The 21,727-nt window shown below is 42.7% G+C and overlaps 2 protein-coding genes across 5 annotated transcripts in view; one reads left to right on the top strand and one right to left on the bottom strand.

Moving 5' to 3' along the window:
• The window catches only part of UBLCP1 (ubiquitin like domain containing CTD phosphatase 1), a 35,645-nt gene extending 33,292 nt beyond the window's left edge, over nucleotides 1-2,353 (top strand). The window contains exon 10 of the mRNA XM_056517342.1: nucleotides 1,947-2,353. Within this exon, the coding sequence (XP_056373317.1) occupies nucleotides 1,947-1,974 (28 nt within the window). The 3' untranslated portion in view covers nucleotides 1,975-2,353. The remainder of the gene's footprint in view (nucleotides 1-1,946) is intronic.
• A 12,076-nt stretch (nucleotides 2,354-14,429) lies between these two features.
• Nucleotides 14,430-21,727, bottom strand: part of LOC130267474 (matrix metalloproteinase-21-like) — a 60,604-nt gene continuing 53,306 nt past the window's right edge. For all 4 annotated transcript variants that reach the window (XM_056517339.1, XM_056517338.1, XM_056517341.1 and 1 more), the window contains exons 6-8: nucleotides 20,735-20,992; nucleotides 18,262-18,434; nucleotides 14,430-14,981 (exon numbers count right to left, since the gene is read on the bottom strand). In XM_056517339.1, the coding sequence (XP_056373314.1) occupies nucleotides 14,676-14,981; nucleotides 18,262-18,434; nucleotides 20,735-20,992 (737 nt within the window). In that variant the 3' untranslated portion in view covers nucleotides 14,430-14,675. The remainder of the gene's footprint in view (nucleotides 14,982-18,261; nucleotides 18,435-20,734; nucleotides 20,993-21,727) is intronic.

Here is a 21,727-nt window from a genome sequence, read left to right as displayed (position 1 = left end):
ATACATGTATTTGCACATGAATGAGATACAAGCACTTATTTTCCATATGTCACCCACCTACTCTAGTTGAATGTACACATCTATCATCCCCATGACAACAAGATAGCCTTAAAGGGGGGTACCCCACTGGGAAAAAAATAAAAAATCAACTGGTGCCAGAAAGCTATACAGATTTGTAAATTACTTTATATAAAAAAATCTTAATCCGTCCAGTACTTATCAGCTGCTGTATGATCCACAGGAAATTATTTTCTTTTTGAATTTCCTTTCTGTCTGACCACAGTGCTCTCTGCTGACACCTCTGTCTGTGTCAGGAACTGTCCAGAGCAGGAGAGGTTTGATATGGGGATTGGCTTCTACTCTGGACAGTTCCTAAAATGGACAGAGGTGTCAGCAGAGAGCACTGTGGTCAGACAGAAAGGAAATAAAAAAATAAATAAATAAATAAAAAAAACTTCCTGTGGAGCATGTAACAGCTGGTAAGTACTGGAAGGATTAAGATTTTTAAATAGAAGTGATTTACAAATCTGTTTAACTTTCTGGCACCATTTCATTAAGAAAAAATGTTTTCCAGTGGAGTACCCCTTTAAAGGATAAGTATCATGATAAAAAAAACTTATCCCCTATCCTTTAATAGGCTCCATTAGATAAAGGTTCTAAGAGGAGCTATAGCAGTAGGTCCCAGCCAGGAGGAGAGTGGAGCACTAAAGCTGACACCGGCGGTAGTTTAGTTACCATCTAGATGCCCTTTCCATTTTCTCCATGCCAGACAGGACAGTCTTAACCCCTTAAGGACCAAGGGCGTACCTGTACCCCTGTGGGAATGCCTGTCCCCGCCGCGAGCCGGGCGGGGACCGGACCTGGATGGCTGCTGATATCTATCATGCTGGGAGTTGTAGTTTTGCAACAGCTGGAGGCACACTGGTTGGAAAATACTGAGTTGGGCTACAGAAACTAACTGAAGGTTTCCCAACCAGTGTGCTTCCAGCTGTTGCAAAAGTACAACTCCCAGCATGCAAGGTCTGTCAGTGCATTCTGGGAATTGTAGTTTTGCAACAGTTGGAAGTTTGCCCCCCCCCCCCCCCCCCATGTGAATGTACAGGGTACAATCACACGGGCGGGTCTACAGTGAGTTCCCTGCTTCAAGTTTGAGCTGCAGCAAATTTTCCGCGGGAAACTTACTGTAACCCTCCACCAGTGCGAAACACTACACTACACGTACACATAATAAAGGGTAAAACACCACACACATACCCCCTTACACTGTCCCCCTCCCCCAATAAAAATTAATATGTATTGTGTGGCATTGTTTCCAAAACAGAGCCTCCAGCTGTTGCAAAAAAAAAACAACTCCCAGCATTTCCGGACAGCCACTGACTGTCCAGGCATGCTCGGAGTTTAGCAACAGCTGAAGGCACCTTGTTTAGGAATCCCTGGCGTAGAATACCCCTATGTCCACCCCTGTGCAATCCCTAATTTAGTCCTCAAAGGCGCATGGAGCTCTCTCACTTCAGAGCCCTGTCGTATTTCAAGGAAACAGTTTAGGGCCACATATGGGGTATTTCTGTACTCGGGAGAAATTGCGCTACAAATATTGGGGGACTTTCTCCTTTTACCCCTTATGAAAAGGAAAATTTGGGGTCTACACTAGCCGGTTAGTGTAAAAAAAATAAAAAAATTTACACTAACATGCTGGTGTTGCCCCATACTATTTATTTTCACAAGAGGTAAAAGGAAAAAAAAAATGATTTGTAACCCCATTTCTTCTGAGTAAGAACATACCCCATATGTGGATGTAATGTGCTCTGCGGGCGAACTACAATGCTCAGAAGAGAAGGAGCACCATTGGGCTTTTGGAGACAACATTTTTGTGGGTCCTAGAGGTCAAACTTCCACTGTGACCCAGAATTCTGCTCATCTCTCATCTCTTTTCTTAACCTTTGCAGGTATCTCTCAAAAAAACTAGGTCAATAATGGATCATCTTAGATGAAGAGAATGGCGCCGAGCGAGGGGGCAGCATGGTCAAGTTGTGAAAATAATGCTGGAATGTCTCTTGTTGGGTCTTTTTTTTTTTTTTTTGCCCTAGTTCATAGTAACTAAGCCTCCACAACCCATTCTGAGATTTTCTTTTGCAATGCGATACCAATAAGAGAGCATTCAGATGCTGTGCCACAGTGCATTCTGCATAGGATCAACTTTTGATAAAATTGATGAATTTTATTTATATTTTTTTATTTTGACTGCTCAGTAAATGGAGATTTTTTTTTTTTTTTTGGTCTTTTGCTTCTGTTGGTTTGTTTTTACAAATTGTTGCCTTTTGAGTTGCGGATTGTAGCCGCTTTATATGATTTACCAAACATGGAGGACAACAACAAACAAAAAGTTTTCAAGATATGCCAATGAAAATATCAATAAAATAAAATGTATGGCCTTAAATAAGGGAGTTTGTTTGTTTATTCTTTTATTATGACTCAGCATCTAGCTGTAATGTGTAAAAGGGCAGTTACCTTAACCCAGTAAAGGGGTACTCTGCCCCTAGACATCTTATCCCCTATCCAAAGGATAGGGGATAAGATGTCTGATTGCGGGGGTCCCGCCGCTGGGGACCCCCGTGATCTTGCATGCAGCACCCCCCGTTCACCAGCTGCATGGAGTGAAGAATGCTCCGTGGCTGTTGACGGGCGATACAGGGGCCGGAGAATCTTGACGTCACGGCCCCGCCCCCTTGTGACTTCGCGCTCCGCCCCCTCAATCCATGCTTATGAGAGGGGGTGTGGTGGCTGTCATGCCCCCTCCCATAGACTTGCATTGAGGGGAGATGACCGTGATGCCACGAGCGGGGCGCAGCCGTGACATCACGAGCCTCCGGCGCTTTTGCCCCAGCGGTGGGACCGCCGCGATCAGACATCTTATCCCCTATCCTTTGGATAGGGCATAACCTGTCTAGTGGTGGAGTACCCCTTTAAAGGGGTACTTTAAAGGGGTTTACCCTTTAAACAGATTTGTAAATTAAATCCAGATAGGTAGAGAACACAGACATGGTTGCACATCTACAATCTGTATTTTGATCTAATTGCTCCTCAGAATAAATTAAAAAACTAACAGGTGGTTAGTATACATTTTGATCAAAAAGTACAAGCCCACTCGCCACGTCAAGGCCACCTATTTAGAGTGGGTCATTAGCATAAAATGGCGTAGCGCTGGTCGGCGACCACCACCGCTGCAACACCAGTGCCCACAGGGGGAATGACCCACTGGCAGAGCAGGCCCATTGCCGCTCAAGCCAGTCACAGGGCAGCACCGTGCCACGGCAGCAACTGATGCTGCACAGCACCACACCAGTGTGAACAAGGTGTAAAAGCTCACTTATGTGCTCCCAGTCAGACTGGGAGGCTGCCAAAAATGAAGAGGCCCTGTGTAATGACCTGCTACTGTATATAGGGTTGGGCTGAGGGGGGTGGGGACCTGCTAGGGACGTTAGGGACCCACTCTTAATTGGTGGCCTTGATGTGGTGAGAGGGCCTGTACCTTTTGATCAAAATGTATACTGACAACCTGTTAGTTTTTGGAATTATGCTGAGAAGCAAATAGATCAAAATCCAAAATTTGTGGATTTGCGGCCACAGTGCTCTCTGCAGACATCACGAGCACAGTGCTCTCTGCTGACATCTCTGTACATTTTAAGAACTGTCCAGAGCAGCATATGTTTTCTATGGGGACTTTCTCCTGCTCTGGACAGTTCTTAAAATGGAGAGAGATGTCAGCAGAGAGCACTGTGCTCGTGATGTCAGCAGAGAGCTCTGTGTTCCAAAAAGAAAAGAATTTCCTCTGTAGTGTTCAGCAGCTAATAAGTACTGGAAGGATTAAGATTTTTCAATAGAAGTAATTTACAAATTTGTTTAACTTTCTGGCACAAGTTAATTAAAAATAAAGTTTTCCACCGGAGTACCCCTTTAAGGACTGGGACAATTTTCATTTTTGCATTTTTGTTTTTTTCTCTTCTCCTTTTAAAATCCATTTCTCTTTTATTTTTTCACCTACAGAACCATATGAGGGCTTGTTTTTTGTGTGAACAATTGCACTTTGTAATGATCTCTTTCATTTTACCAAGAAATGTATGCCTTTTTATGATGAATTTATGAGAAAACGTCAATTTTGCTATTTTTGGGGGGTTTAGTTTTTGTGCAGTGCCCTTTATTATAAAAAATTATACATGATCTTTATTCTGTAGGTCAATGCGATTTAAAACGATACACAATTTATCTAGCTTTTTTATTGTACTATTTAAAAAAAATTATAATAATTTTAAATCAAAATTGGTACGCATAAAATTGTCCTTTTCTGACTAACTTTTTGTTTGTATGAGAGCTAATTTTTTTGCGCCGTGATCTGTAATTTTTATAGGTACCATTATTTTGTTTAGATTGGACTTTATCATCACTTTTTATTAAAAAAAATTTCCGATATATATGATGTGAATAAAAATCAGTGTATTTTTGTTGTTTGGTATTTTGTTTTTTTACGTTATATATTTTATATATAATATATATAAATTATATTAATCCCCCTCCGCTAATAAAAAAATTTAATTACCCTTATGAGAAAAAAAAAACATATTTGGTTTCGCCACATGCTCAAATGTCCAAAAAAAAATAAAAATATATATATATATATTAAAAAATCTTAATCTTTCCAGTACTTTTTAGGGTCTGTATACTACGGAGGAAATGGTTTTCTTTTTGGAACACCGAGCTCTCTGCTGACATCATGAGCACAGTGCTCTCTGCTGACATTTCTGTCCATTTTAGGAACTGTCCAGAGCAGCATGTGTTTGCTATGGGGATTTTCTCCTACTCTGGACAGTTCTTAAAATGGACAGAGATGTCAGCAGAGAGCACTGTGGTCATGATGTCAGCAGAGAGCTCTGTGTTCCAAAAAGAAAACCATTTCCTCTGTAGTATTCAGCAGCTAATAAGTACAGGAAGGATTAAGATTTTTTTTAATAGAAGTAATTTACCAATCTGTTTAACTTTCTGGCAACAGTTGATTTAAAAAAACGAAAACGTTTTACACGGGAGTACCCCTTTAACCTCTTAAGGATGCAGGGCATACCTGTATGCCTTGTGCCCGGTTGTGGTATTTAAAACTGGGTCACGCCGTAACCCTGCGTCATACCGGGTCTGTCCCAGCGGCTTATGATAGCCGGGACCCTGGGCTAATCGCGTGGCACAGATCGTTGTGCCGGATCTGTGCCGCGCGCTATTAACCTTTAAGACGCAGCGATCAGTTGATTGCCGCGTCTAAAACGAAAGTAAAAGCTTCCTGGCAGCTCAGTCGGGCTGATCGGGATCATCGCGATGTCCGGATCAACTAGCACGCGAGCGGAGGCCCCCCTCACCTGTCTCCGCGGTGTCCGATCGGCGTTTGATTGCTCCAAGTCTGAGCTACAGGCTTGAGCAATCAACCCCCTATTACGCTGATCCATGCAAAGCTATGGCTTTGCAGGGATCAGGGTAAAAGATCAGTGTGTGCAGTGTTATAGGTTCCTATGGGGGCTATAACATTGCAAATAAAAAGTTAATAAAGATCATTTAACCCCTTCCCTAATAAAACTTTGAATCACCCCCCTTTTCCCATAAAAAAAAACTAACAAAAACTGTGTAAATAAAAATAAACATGTGATATCGCCGCGTGCGTAAATGTCCTAACTATAAAAATATATACGGTAGTTAAACCGCACGGTCAATGGCGTACGCGCAAAAAAAATTCCAAAGTCCAAAATAGTGTATTTTTGGTCACTTTTTATATCATGAAAAAAAGAATAGAAAGCGATCAAAAAGTCCGATCAATACAAAAATTGGTCCCAATAAAAACTTCAGAACACGACGCAAAAAAATAACCCTCATAACGGCCCGTACACGGAAAAATAAAAAAGTTATAGGGGTCGGAAGATGAGAATTTTTAACGTATACATTTTCCTGCATGTAGTTATGATTTTTTTTTCAGAGCTACGACAAAATCAAACCTGTATAAGTAGGGGATCATTTTAACCATATGACCTACAGAATAATAAGGTGTCATTTTTACCAAAAAATGCTCTGCGTAGAAACGGAAACCCTCAAAAGTTTTTTTGTCGCACAATAAAAAATTTTTCCGTTTCACTGGATTTTTTGGTACAAAAATTTTTAGAAGGTGATGAGGAAAAAATGAAAATGCAAAAACGAAAAAGTCCTTAAGGGGTTAAGAGGTTAAAGGGGTATTCCTGAGTCCTGCAGGGACATTACATACAGTGAAGAAAAAAAATGATTTGATCCCCCACTGATTTTGTACTTTGCCCACTGCGAAAGTAATGATCAGTCTATAATTTTAATGGTCTCTTTATTTGAACTCAATTTACCTAAATGACCCTAGGGCAGTAAGAGGCCCTTAACTAATGAATAACCAAACCCCAGGGCAAAAGCCCGGGGGGAAAAAAAAAACCTTTTGGAACAACCGCTAAAAATTAACCTTTATTGTGTCTGGTTAAAATGTAATTATCAACCCCTAACAGTAATTAAAATGATGCAGAACGGACACTATAAGGAGTTAAAGGGGTACTCCGGCGCGTAGACATCTTATTCCCTATCCAAAGGATAGGGGATAAGATGCCTGATCGCGGGGGTCCCGCCGCTGTGGACCCCCCCGTGATCTTGCTCGCCGCACCCTATTAAAATCAGTCCCCCGAGCGTGTTCGCTCCGGGTCTGATTACCGTCGATCACGGGGACGGAGCGTTGTGACGTCACGGTTCCGCCCCTGTGTGATGTCACGGCTCCGCCCCTCAATGCAAACCTATGGAAGGGGGCGTGACAGCTGATCTGAGGAAGGGGGTGGCTCCTCCGAAACGCGTCATCCCAGGTACTTTTGTTATTTTCTTATGTTTAATAAACCATTCCGTTTTTTTCAAAATACCTCTGGTTTGGCATCCACTTCATTTCGGAACTAGCAGCGTCATCATAAGGGTCATTTTTTCTTTCCCTGCTATATTCTACACAGATTTTTTTGTCACACTGTTGTTCTCAATGGGGTAGATTTATCAAAGCCTTTTTTTAAATGAAAGAAATCTGATTGGTTGCTATGGGCAACTGCACCACTCTTCCTCTACACTGGTTTTGATAAATCTCCCCCTATGGGCTCCATTTTGGAACGTTGAGTGGATAGGGCTTCAGCAGATAGGGTTGCCACCTGCCGGTATTTTGGCCACCCTGCTGATATTTATAAAAATGTAATGGCCAGTATTTATCCAAGCAATTCTCCAACTCCCGGAGTGTTGTACCATATACTATACCAGTGTTTCCCAACCAGAGCACCTCAAGCTGCTGCAAAACTACAACTCCCAGCATGCCCGGACAGCCAACGGCTGTCCGGGCATGCTGGGAGTTGTAGTTTTGCAACAGCTGGAGGCACCCCTGGTTGGGAAATATTGACCTGTACTATATACTACTATATAGTCCAATGTGCTGGGAGTTGTAGTTTTCGTTTGGGGCAGCTGCTGAGCCACAGGCTGTATCGGGCATGCTGGGAGTTGTAGTTAGTAACTAACTGCAACTCTCGAAATTTAATTAAAAAAAAAAGCGATGAAAAAGTCACATCCAAACAAAAATGTTCCTGTTAAAAACTACAGATCGGGGCGCAAAAAATGAGCCCTCATACAGGCCCATATAGGAACAAATAAAAAAGTTATAGGGGTCAGAATAGGACAAAATGTTCCCCACATATGTGTATCCTGTGATGTCACGCATTTATAATTATGGTAATTATGCAAATTAGCATGGCCGGTTTTTTTTTTGCACGAAAGGTGGCAACCCTAGTAGCAGACTACAGTTCCCATCATGCGTTGCTGACATCTACTCCCTTTGTATTCCCCTGGTTTCTGCAGAGCATGTCTCCACCCTCCTGTGCACTTCATATTGTGCTCCCTCACTGCTCAGCCTCTCACATTAGTTCCTAGTTCTCCTGCTCTCCGGGCATGCTGGGAGTTGTAGTTTTGCAACAGCTGGAGTCACTCCTGGTTGGGAAACACGTCTTTAGATCCACAGAACCACCGTTTTGCACAATAAAACAGTCCAATAGTAAAGTAATTCTTTTATTCACATGACTGGAGACATATGCCGTATAACAACAAGAATCTTATAACAGTGAGTATAGCATCATAGCAACACATGGAGCCACTACAGGCATACCGTGTCTTTGTCAGAATGATGTAGACATGCAGGTCCAATACAAGCAATATACAGTGAGACCTCTTTGAGAAGACCACCTCTTTATCCAGACCATTACATTATGCATTCTTTAAGAAGACCCCCCCCCCCCCCCCCTGCCCGAAACACCACTTTTCTACTCAATTTCAGGTGGTCTTCCCAAAGAAGTTTTCACCGTAATTGCTTTACAGTCCGCAAATATAGCATACGATAACATAAATACTTGGGGGAATAAAGGGTTAAATAAATATATAATGTTAAAGTTACGGAGGTCTTTTACATACCCACTACTCTTATCATAGCAGCAAAAAAAACAAACAAACAAAAAAAAAATATATCAATCCTATGATTCCAACACGATACATAAGGAGATCTAGCAGAAGATGCACTTACCTTGTGCCTATGACAACTCTTATTCACGTTGCGTAAGTGTTGTTGTCATAGGGACCCTGGATCCAAGGCACCATGACACATTAATATTCACATCCTAAATAGAATATTGGCAGTTATATATATATGTGTGTGTATATGTGTGGATATTGATGTGGATGGTGAGTTCTATTTCTATAATGTACATTTAAAGGGGTGCTCCGGTGGGAAATAAACGTTTTCAAAATTAACTGGTACCAGAAAGTTAAACAGATTTGTAAATTACTTCTATTTAAAGGGTACCTCTCATCAAATAAACTTTTGATATATTTTAGATTAATGAATGTTGAATAACTTTCCAATAGCATGTTAATGAAAAATATGCTTCTTTCTATTGTATTTTTCCCGATCAGTCCTGTCAGCAAGCATTTCTGACTCATGCTGGAGTCCTAAACACTCAGAGCTGCCAGCCTGCTTTGTTCACAGCCAAACAGGCTGTGAACAAAGCAGGCTGGCAGCTCTGAGTGTTCTCCTTTGTGAACAAAGCAGACTGGCAGCTCGTAGTGTTTAGGACTCCAGCATGAGTCTGAAATGCTTGCTGCCAGGACTGGTAGGGAGACCCCTAGTGGTCATTTCTTCAAAGTGGAAAATTAAATAGAAAGAAGCATATTTTCTTAATAACATGCAATTGTGAAGTTATTCTGCATACATTAATCTATAATATATCAAAAGTTTTTTTTGATGAGAGGTACCCTTTAAAAAATCTAAAAGGGGTACTCCACTGGAAAACATTTTCTTTTAAATCAACTGGTGCCAGAAAGTTAACCAGATTTGCAAAATACTTCTATTAAAAAAAATTCCAATCCTTCCAGTACTTATCAGCTGCTGTATAATACACAGGAAGTTCTTTTCTTTTTTGAATTTCCTTTCTGCCTGACCACAGTGCTCTCTGCTGACACCTCTGTCCATGTCAGGAACTGTCCAGAGCAGGAGAGGTTTGCTATGGGGATTTGCTTGTATTCTTGACAGTTCCTGACATAGACAGAGGTGTCAGCAGAGAGCACTGTGAAATTCAAAAAGAAAAGAACTTCCTGTGTATTATACAGCAGCTGATAACTACTGGAAGGATTGGGATTTTTTTTATAGAAGTAATTTACAAATCTGTTTAACTTTCTGGCACCAGTTGATTTAAAAGAAAATGTTTTCTAGTGGAGTACCCCTTTAATCCTTTCAGTACTTATGAGCTGCTGTATACTACAGAGGCAGTTGTGTAGTTCTTTCCAGTCGGACTACAGTGCTCTTCACTGCCACCTCTGACTGTGTCAGGAACTGTCCAGAGCAGAGCAAATCCCTATAGTAAACCTCTCCTGCTCCGCACAGTATCTGACTCAGACAGAGGTCTCATCAGCTGCTGTATGCTCCAGAGGAAGTTGTGTAGTTCTTTCCAGTCTGACCACAGTGCTCTCTGCTGCCACCTTTGTCAGGAACTGTCCAGGTTCCCTATGGAGATTGGCTTCTGCTCTTGACAGTTCCTGACACGGACAGAGGTGGCAGCAGAGAGCACTGTGGTCAGGTTGGAAAGAACTACACAACTTCCTGTGTAGCATACAGCAACTAATAAATACTGGTAGGATTAAGATTTTTAAATAGAAGTAATTTATAAACCAGTATAACTTTCTGGCACCAGTTGATTTGAAGATGTTAGTTTTCCACCAGATTACCCCTTTAAGGTTCACCAAAGGCCCTTTCTTCTGGTTGGTCTCCTTTTCAACTAGAAAAAAAAAATAATACATGTCTTGAAAAAGCTATGCTTGCATCATTTTTCAGACAAACTGGATAATTAAAGGAGAACATCGACAACTTCTATAAATAGCCCATTTAGCGGGTTTCAATTACATATACCCAAGATCGAGCATTTTGGATTATGCAAAGACGAATCACCATGCCGCTATTAGAGTATGTTCACATGGCACTGAAATGCTGCAGATTTGTTGCAGATTTTCCCCAATTATCTTCAGAAATGAAGTCCAAATGTGCAGCATTTCAGTCCCTTGTGAAGATACCTTAGAGGGGTACTCCGCTCCTAGACATCTTATCCCCTATCCTTTGGCTAGGGGATAAGATGTCTGATCGCAGGGGTCCCGCCGCTGGGGACCCCCGCAATCTCGGCTGCGGCACCCCAGACATCCGGTGCACAGAGCAAACCTCGCTCCGTGCCGTATGACTGGTGATGCAGGGCGGAGGCTCATGAAGTCACGGTCACGCCCAGCTTGTGATGTCACGGCCAAGCCCCCTCAATGCAAGTCTTTGGGAGGGGGCGTGACGGCCATCATTCCCCGTACCATAGACTTACATTGAGGGAGCACGGCCGTGACTTCACTAAACAAACGCCGGGTGCCACAGGGAGATTGTGGGGGTCCCCAGCGGCAGTACACCCGCAATCAGGCAACTTATCCCCTATCCTTTGGATAGGGGATAAGATATCTAGGGGCGGAGTACCCCTCCAAAGTCATGTTCGCATGACGAAATTTCCGAGTGGAATCTGGCGGAAAAATTCAACTCTGAAATTCTGCTTCAACCCATTATTTTTATTGGAATTCTGCTGCACTGCAGCAGAATTTACACAGCAGGTGTTTCTGCTCCAGAAATTCCGATTTTGGTGTCCACCAAAAGAATGAACGTGTTAATTCTTTCGACAGAATCTGATCGGAAATTAATTATACAAGCAGTCCTAGTGCCGCCATGTTCTTCCGGTGCTTGCTATTTGTGGAATGTCCGCCCGTGTTTTTCAGGGAGGGCAGTCTGCAAATTTCCCGCCTTGTGAACATAGCCTTAACTTCAGTAGTGCAGTCTAAATGTGCAGAACTTCAGTCCCTTGTGAACATAGTTATGTTAAAATGAAGATCCCTTGAGGTTCAGGGTTGTTATGGGTTAAAACTAATATCCCTTGAGGTTAAAGGGGTATCAGGGCAAAAACATTTTATCCTCTATCCAAAGGATAGGGGATAAGATGTCTGATCGCGGGGGGCCCGTTGTGATCTCTCTGCAGCACCTGCATTCTATGGACTGGGGACGTGACGTCACGCCATGCCCCCTCCATTCATGTCTATGGGAGGGGGCGTGATGGCCATCACGCCCCCTCCCATAGACATGAATGGAGGGGGCGTGGTGTGACGTCACGTCCCCAAACCCGGAGGTTTCCAAAACTGGAGATTCAGAATGCGGGTGCTGCAGAGAGATTGCAGGGGGGTCCCCAGCGACGGGACCCCCGCGATTAGACATCTTATCCCCTATCCTTTGGATAGGGGATAAAATGTTTTTGCCCAGAATACCCCTTTAAGGGTTGTTATGGGTAAAAAACTAATATCCCTTGAGGTTAAGGGTTGTTTAGTGGTTTTAGTTTACCATAAAATATCATTACAGTATATGGTTATTATACTGTATAAAAGGGGTGAAGGGGTACATGGAGATGGTGTATGTTAGGAAAGTCTACCTATAATTTACTGATGGGAAAAATAAAAACACAACAGAAACGCTGACGTGTTTCGAACCACACGGTTCTCTGTTTCTGTTGCGTTTTAATTTTTTACCATTACCATTTATTATTATAATTTTTTTTTTATGGAGTCTGATTAAAATGTTGACATTTTAAATATGGTTTATTGGGAGCTGGAGGATTTCTTATTGTGCATCCTGCAGCCAGCAACTCATTTTTCCTGTAGCGGCCACTACAGGAGAAATGGAGTATTACAATGTTCTTATAATAAAAGATCAATGTTAGGAGCAAAAAAGGACGACCCTTCTGACGGCGCTGCTGGTTCAAATAAGAAGTGGATCCAAGCCAGGAGTATTATAAAACACCTTAGTGGTTTATTAAAGTGAAAGAAAACAATAGAACATGCAGGGATGACGCGTTTCGGGGGAGCCACCCCCTTCCTCAGATCAGGGAAAGGGGGTGGCTCCCCCCGAAACGCGTCATCCCTGCATGTTTTATTGTTTTCTTTCACTTCAATAAACCACTACGGTGTTTTATAATACTCCTGGCTTGGATCCACTTCTTATTTGAACCAGCAGCGCCGTCAGAAGGGTCGTCCTTTTTTGCTCCTAACATTGATTCTCACCAGGATCGGATCAGTCTGTTTCCGGTGACCTGGGCTCTGCAGCTGGCTCTCCACTCCTTGAGAAACCCCTGTGTGGGTTGATATGCAAATGTCCTATTCGCTTCTGGTAAGCGGCCATTACCTAAGGGCACTCTGTGCCTAGTGACGCCATCTTTACTGATTGTTATTGTGGTAACGCACAAGGCGCCCCCCCCCCCCCCCGTTGGTCTCTTTTTGTTACTTTTCAGGCATAATACAAGATAGCCTGAGTTCTCTAGAACAGTGGTCCCCAACCCAGTCTTCAAGACCCACCAACGTTTTTTAGGATTTTCCAGTTACTTCAGGGGATAAAAAAAGATCAAAACTCATAATTTTCAACATAGATGGAGACAAAGAAGTGTTGTCATAGGGCAAAACTAAATGGACTTTCATAGGAGTTTGTTTGCCTTTAAAGGGGTACTCGAGTGGAAAACATTTTTTTTTTTAAATCAACTGGTGCCAGAAAGTTAAACAGATTTGTAAATGACTTCTATAAAAAAAAATCTTTACCCTTCCAGTACTTTTTAGCAGCTGTATGCTACAGAGGAAATACTTTTCTTTTTTAATTTATTTTTTGTCTTGTCCACATTGCTCTCTGCTGACACCTCTGTCCGTGTCAGGAACTGTCCAGGGCAGCATAGGTTTGCTGTGGGGATTTTCTCCTGTTCTGGACAGTTCCTGATAAGGGCATCAGGTGTCAGCAGAGAGCACTGTGGACAAGACAAAAAAAATTATTAAAAAATAAAAGTATGTAGCATACAGCATCTAAAAAGTACTGGAAGGATTAAGATTTTTTAATAGAAGTAATTTACAAATCTGTTTAACTTTCTGGCACCAGTTGATTTAAAAAAAAAAAATAATAATAAAATTTCCACCGGAGTACCCCTTTAACATGTCATTGACGGAGCTTATGTCAAAACTGAGATGTAGCACATCCTTCAAGGGTGCGTTCACACGGAGTAAATCAAGAGTAATTCACGCCGAAAAATTTACGGGCGGAAAATAGAATTTTATTTTCGCGCAAATATCGCGCGCAATTTGCGTGTAATTGCGCGCAGAAATGGGGGAGAAAGAGGTGAAGGGTTTTTCAGCCATTTCCGTGCGAATACGATGTCGGGCGGAATGTTTTTTTTTTTTACCATTGACTTCTATTGATTTCTGCTAGCGGACTCCGCTTGAAGAAGGAACATGCTCATTCTTCAAGCGGAACGGAATTCAGCGTCGGAATTCCGCTAGCAGAATTTCCGCAGTGTGAACAGGACAGCGGAAGAAAAATTTAAGTCAATGGGCAGAGGAGATGTGAATTAATTTGGAGCGGAGAATTCAAGAGGAATTTACTCGAGTAATACTACGTGTGAACGCACCCTTTCTATATCAGTGTTTCACAACCACTGTGCCTCCAGCTGTTGCAAAATTACAACTCCCAACATGCCCGGACAGCCATCGGCTGTCCGGGCATGCTGGGAGTTGTAGTTTTGCAACAGCTGGAGGCACAGTGGTTGGGAAACACTGGCCTAAAGAATAAGCCAGCGTGAATACAAAGTCAGTAACTCGTGCTGTGACTTGTAGTTTTGCAACAGCTGGAGGCACACTGGTTGGCAAGAACTACACTATACGGTTCTTGAGCTTCAGTAGGTTATACCAAAACTCTGTCTCTTTGTCATATAGAACAGAACAAGATGTGAAGCAGTGGGATGTACACACTTTGTATATGGTTACGGTTACTTATTTCCTACAGAACGATGCGTTTATTACTTTTCTATTACTCAGCTGATCACAAGGTATTTGGAGGAACCCCTGACTGCCCGTCCTCCTTGTCCCTGGTTACATAGAGAAGCGTCGGAGGTGGCTGGAATGCAATAATAAACACTGTGTTGTAACATTGTAACTAATGGACTCTAGAGACGCCGCGCGAAGGCTACGCGGGCCTATGTCGTATTGAAGAGAACAGAGGGGTGGACATCACAGATATCGTACCACTTGGAGTTTATCTTCTTCCGGGGCCATAGTCCGTTCACGGGCAGCGAGGCGTTGACTTGTCTTTCCTGGTCTTTCACCACTTTCCAGTAATAACTATCTTTGATGAAATACGTGCTTTGGTCGGTGTAGGAGTAGTAGACGGCATCGATATTTCCAACCGGATGGTCCGAAGGGTCCACGGCCGGAAAGACGTCCATTATTCGTTTCGGAAAATGATCGCTCACCTTGTTCTTCTCTATGCTGAAGGCGGTCACCTGAAACAAAGGGCTGGAATTAGATGTCTGTGCTTGGTTTAAAGGGGTACTCCCCTGGAAAATATATATATTTTTTATCAACTGGTGCCAGAAAGTTAAATAGATTTGTAAATTACTTCTATTTAAAAATCTTAAAGGGGTTATCCAGGAAATTTTTTTTATATATATAAATATATATATATATATATATATATATATATATATATATATATATAAATAAATAAAAAATTCAACTGGCTCCAGAAAGTTAAACAGATTTGTAAATTACTTGTATTAAAAAATCTTAATCCTTTCAGTACTTATGAGCTTCTGAAGTTAAGGTTGTTCTTTTCTGTCTAAGTGCTCTCTGATGACACGTGTCTCGGGAACCGCCTAGTTTAGAAGCAAATCCCCATAGCAAACCTCTTCTAAACTGGGCGTTTCCTGAGACAGGTGTCATCAGAGAGCACTTTGACAGAAAAGAACAACCGTAACTTCAGAAGCTCATAAGTACTGAAAGGATTAAGATTTTTTAATAGAAGTCATTTACAAATCTATTTAACTTTCTGGAGACAGTTGATATATAGAAAAAAGTTTTTTTCCTGGATAACCCCTTTAACCCTTCCAGTACTAATTAGCTGCTGTATACTCCACAGGAAGTTCTTTTCTTTTTGAATTTCCTTTCTGTCTGACCACAGTGCTCTTTGCTGACACCTCTGTCCATTTTAGGAACTGTCCGAAGCAGGAGAGGTTTGCTATGGGGATTTGCTCCTACTCTGCACAGTTTCTAAAATGGACCACAGTGCTCACTGGTGCCACCTCTGTCCATGTAAGGAACTGTCCAATGTAGGAGCAAATCTCCATAGCAAACCTCTCCTGTTCCTGACATGGACAGAGGTGTCAGCAGAGAGCACTGTGGTCAGACAGAAAGGAAATTCAAAAAGAAAAGAACTTCCTCTGGAACATACAGCAGCTGATAAGTACTGGAAGGATTAAGATTTTTAAATAGAAGTTATTTACAAATCTGTTCAACTTTCTGACATCAGTTGATTTAAAAACAAAAAAATTAGTTTTTATTCCACCAGAGTACCCCTTTAAATGGGGTGGGTCAAGGATCCGGTATTTTATAGGAGTTGAGCAGAGAGAAAAAAAAGGACTATATGTAAATGTACGATTTTTTTTCTCTGCTCAACTCCCATCCTTCCGACAGACTGACTGACTGAGTTCCCTTTGCTGAAGTACGGCAGTGTGATCAAGCCCTTATCTACACACTGGTGTCACCTTTTACTGTTAAGAATATTCCACAATTGGCACTGCTGCTTTAATTGTGCTTTACATCTCAGACTTGCGGACAACACCATAATGAAGTCCAGAATTTACCTCAGCAGGTGCTCAATCCTCAATCTCAATGGTAACAAATAGAACTGTAGAAATTATGGCACTCTCCCGTAAAGGTAACTTGATTTATTAATAAAACATGATCCGGTAGAAATTGCAACATGGCCGACGGGCCGTTTCACGCCACACATGATGCTTAATCGTGACCCAGAGGTGTGGCGTGTGGCGTGAAACGGCCCATCGGCAGAAAATGCAACATGGCTGACATGCCGTTTCACGCCACACAGGGTGCTTAAAGAGTACCTGTCACCAAACTAAACTTTTAATATATTGTTCTTTAGGTTATTATAAGACACTTTGCTATTTACTTGCTGTTAATATTCTCAACCTTTATATGTTTTTAATGTGATTGAAAAAATGGCCACTAGGTGGCTCTGTTCTGTTCACTGTGCAAATCAAACAGTTAGTTTGGTCTCCACTTGGACTTGCAGAAGTCCAAACACAGGAAGTGTGTGCTGGGCATGGTGAGGCACAGCTCTCGCAGGCTTCAGTGATGTCACCCCTGCTGGGGAACACCCACTTTCTCCTGCCGGGAGCTCAGACAATGAGAGCAAAGGGAACGGTATGATACACAGCTGTTTAGAGCTCGGAATTTTTTTTAAGGGCAGGAGGGGTGTTAGGAGTAGTTAGGGAATATAATCTGAGTTAGTTTAGAAAATATGGTTTGATGACAGGTACTCTTTAATCGTGACCCAGAGGTGTGGTGTGTGGCGTGAAACGGCCCATCGGCAGAAAATGCAACATGGCCGACGGGCCGTTTCACGCCACACAGGATGCTTAATCGTGACAAAGAGGTGTGGCGTGAAACGGCACATCGGCAGAAAATGCAACATGGCCGACGGGCCGTTTCACGCCACACAGGGTGCTTAATCGTAACCCAAAGGTCACGATTAAGCACCCTGTGTGGTGTGAATCGGCCCATCGGCCTTGTCGCATTTTCTACCGTATCATGTTTTATTAATAAATCAAGTTACCTTTACAGGAGAGTGCCATCATTTCTACAGTTCTATTTGTCACCTTTCTCTGTAATCCTGTGAGTGATGATGGGAGAGCGCGGTTAGGAAATGATCTGTACAAATCAATTCTTAGCTTAGATTTAGGCCTAGTGGCCAGAATGCAAACTGCAAGATTTCAAGATTATTTTCCAAAATAATTAGTAAAATGGAAAATTTGAAAAAAAAAACTTTTAAATACTGATTGTTTTAAACAATACAATTTTTGTAAACAAATCTAATCCACACAAAATCCGCAGTAAAATTGCCCTACAGTGTGGATTTTAGATCTGCAGCATTTCCACTCTTTCGTGGGCCCGCCGCAGAGTTGGAAAATCAATATCAGCATCAGTAAATCTGCACAATTTTTTGCTGTAGATTTACATGGAATTATGCTCAGACTTTCTGCAAAATAAGTCTCCTTCACACATGGGATGGATACGCCATCGATTTTCATATATAATCATATATAAATCTAAAAATGTTGCTGCACTCTCTCCTATAGGAACATAGAGGATAACTACGGTAGCTTATCGGTGGGGATCTGACCACAGGGACCCTCACTAATCGCAAAAGAGATCAATTGTTCCCCAAGTGAATAAAACAGCATTGGAGCACAGCGCTCGGCAATTTGGAATCCCCATAGAGAATGAATGTAGCATCAGTCGAGCATGCATGCTGCCGCTCCTTTTACTCAGAGTATAATTGACCTCCATTCCCGGATCGGGGGAGCTCCCAGTGATCATACCCCCATAGATCAGCTAGTTAGCCCCATCTGGACTACCCCTTTCCATGTGCCCTATTAAGACAGAAGAACACCTTAGCTGAACATAGGGACTGCCCAGATCAATATAATGCTCATAAATATTTGGCATGTATGTGTAGGGTGTTCCATAGATTGTATAACATACGTTGTTTCCTCTAAAAAAGTATATCAGTCGGTCCTTCTTGTCAAAGAAAGCTGCGTCCACTGGAATTGGGGCCCCTGGAAAGGTGTCCGCTATAAGCTGAGGATACTTATTCTTTTTCCAGTCTTCAGTATATGCCATGTCTTTCTCAGGGTCATACCGCCAAACTTGAGTACCTTTCAATGAAAGTAGTAAACAAATAAGGTAGAAAATCTCAAAGGGATGAAGTCTTCAATCCTATAGCTCAATACTAAGAGTTGGCTACCATATTAAAGGGGTACTCTGGCCCCAAGACATCTTATGCCCTATCCAAAGGATAGGGGATAAGATGTCTGATTGCCGGGGTCCCGCCGCTGGGGACCCCCCATAATCTAGCATGCAGCACCCACCTGTGAGCACTGCAGGAAGCGTTGGGTCTTATGCCTCCCGACCACGGGGACGGAGTATCGTGACATCACGACTCCGCCCCCATGTGACATCACGTCCCGCCCCCTCAATGCAAGTCTATGGGAGGGGGCGTGGCTGCCGCCACGCCCCCTCCCATACACTTGCATTGAGGGGGCGAGGCGTGACGTCACTCGGGGGCGGAGTCGTGACATTACGATACTTCGCCCCTGTGGTCGGGAGGCATAAGACTAAGAGCCTCCAGCGCTTCCTGCAGTGCTCACAGGTGGGTGCTGCATGCTAGATTGCGGGGGTCCCCAGCGGCGGGGCCCCTGCGATCAGACATCTCATCCATTATGCTTTGGATAGGGGATAAGATGTCTTGGGGCCGGAGTACCCCTTTAAGAAAGGGGTTTAGATGAGAATATACTGTAATCAGAGTTCTTTTTTGAAGTCTGTTACCGTTTTTTTGTAGTCTGTTACCATGGAGACACTTAGGTCTGCACAAAAGCTGTTGACAAAATTGTAGAACATTTTTGGAAGGGCTCTACTTTTTTTTTCCTTTTAGATGAGTTTCATGTAAAAATTTGAAATATGCTGTTACATCTTAAAGTGGGACCAACAACAAGACTTTGTCATCTAAACCAGACCACTGTTTTCAAGGGGATATCCCAATATTAAAAGTTACAGTATAGGGGATAACTAGCTGATCAGTGGGGGTCTGCCTGATGGGACCCTCACTAAACAATTGTCCTCTTTATTTACCCTTTATTTACCCTTTATGGGACTTCTGAACAGTGCCTGGTTGAACAAGTCTCTTAATGGATGTGGATCCCAGTGGTTGGACCCGCACCGAACCGATGCCCTATTATAACCTACAGACATCATAGATGGAGTCCCCGGCTCCAGACCCCACTTCATGAAGCAGAACACAGAGCAACTCTTTACTAACATCTCCCATTCTGGAGTAATTTAGTAGGCCTTTATACGATATTCATCTGAATGGCTTCCATGTACTGAATTTTGTCTGCAGGAAAAAAAACCTGGCTGGACATGGTTGGCCTGACAATATCAGCTGTGAGGTTGGAACCTAGACTCAGGGCGATCAGCTGATCACCTCGGGGGCTACATTATAAATAAGGTTAGCTCTGATGAGACAGTGCCTCCTAATATAAATGTTGTTGTAATTTTCCCATCATCCAGACAATATTAAAGGGTTACGCCCGCCCCCTCGTGATGTCACGTCCTGCACCCTCAATGCAAGTCTATGGGAGGGGGCGTGACGGCTGCCACGCCCCCTCCCGTAGACTTGCATTGAGGGGTGGGACGTCACGAGGGGACGAGCGTGAACACGGAAGCCCGCGCACAGCGTTAGGAACTCAACGTTCCGGACGCTGGGGATCGGAGTAACCCTTTAACATAAGAGAAATAAATATATTTTTTTTCTTGGAACACCTGTAGCTGACTAATAACTCATATATAATTTATCTCCAAGGTCTATATATGCAGGAATGCTATGTCATTTTTGACAACCTCTCATTTCACTGAACATAGAACAAACGTGAACCTTTTGATTCCTATGTCCTTAAAAGGCTTTATCTGCTAAGAACAATCCTTTATTTACTCAACGGTAACTTTATTACAGGGTATCCTGCTGCTAGGACCCCTGGTGATCATCTTAAATCTACCAGGAAATTAAGCATTACACATGTTTTATACAATTCAATAAGCTGTCTCTGTAATGCACTGAAAGGCAAGGCCCTTCAGAGTCAAAATCTTCTTACAACTGCTCTTCATTTTGGCTCATAATAAAATAGTTATCCGGAAGCTGAAATGTTTTTCACCGGAGTACCCCTGTACTGTATACTGTAGCAGCCATCAATAGTGGATCAGGGAATGCAGTCTGACTCCAGTAATCAGGTAGAATTCCCTATTGTAATAGAAGGGTATTTGGAAAAGCAGGGAACAAAGTGCTAGTAAGACCTAGGCTGTGGAGCTTTGACCATACATGAGTGTGTTATGTGGCCTCTCTACAGTTGTCCTTAACAAAAAAGGCCTTAATACATATAGTTAACCATTACATTTTTCATACCTTTAAAGAAATATTGTGCATCAAGATTCCAATTCCAGACATGAACATAAGCATCAATGCTGTTTTCTGGGAGACCTTTCCAGCCTGTCTTGATGGGAAGAGGGTCTCCAAACCTAGTTCTGTTTCTTTTATTTTCATACATCCAGTACCAGCCAGTCTTGAAGAAGTAGGTGTTGAACCTGTAGAAAACCTCCCCGCGTGAATTCCGTTCCTTTCTCACCCAATCAAAAATGGTGCTGAAGCTTCCATCGCAGGCACCTAGTGGGAGGAAGACACATGGACTATGTTTGTAGACTATAAGTCAGAAGAAAGTGCAGTCGGCACTGCTGCACCTATCACAACAAACTATGAGCTTGAATAGTATCGGTGCTCAGTGAGCAAAGACAAGTGCTTCAAAAACTTGGTAGTAGAAGAAGGAAAATAACTCACGGCACTCGATGGTCATGCTTCTTTCGTTTATTAAACAAGAGGTAACTTCACATGTCGGGAGGGGGTAGTAGTCCAATGGGACGACGAGCGTTGGTTTTGCGGCTGCAAGCCGCTTCTGCCGGTCCCTACCGGACCGGCAGAAGCGGCTTGCAGCTGCGAAACGAATGCTCGTCGTCCCGTTTCACTTCTACCCCCTCCCGACATGTGAAGTTACCTCTTGTGGATTAATAACGAAAGAAGCATGACCATCGAGTGCCGTGAGTTATTTTCCTTCTTCTACTACCAACTATGTTTGTAGAAGCTACACAATAGTTTGGGTACAGAAGAACATGTTCTTTGGCCTCAGTATTATTACACTTTTTTGCAAGGGTACCCATTATAGATATTGCTTTGTGGCCAGGAGCTTCAGGTTATGCCTTTTAGAAGAAGAAACTAGAAATGGACATGTCAGACCTTGACCCACATGAAGTGTCCTGTACGCCTCCCCCTCCACCCCATACTCATTAGAGAAATGTTACATTTAGGTTCAACTGGATGACTATGTAATGGATCTAAAAAGGGCAT

This window comes from Hyla sarda, chromosome 4 (genome assembly GCF_029499605.1).
Source record: "Hyla sarda isolate aHylSar1 chromosome 4, aHylSar1.hap1, whole genome shotgun sequence".
Classification (NCBI taxonomy): Eukaryota; Metazoa; Chordata; class Amphibia; order Anura; family Hylidae; genus Hyla; species Hyla sarda.
Note: the sequence above shows the minus strand (reverse complement) of the source record. Positions and strands in the feature narration are given on the sequence as shown.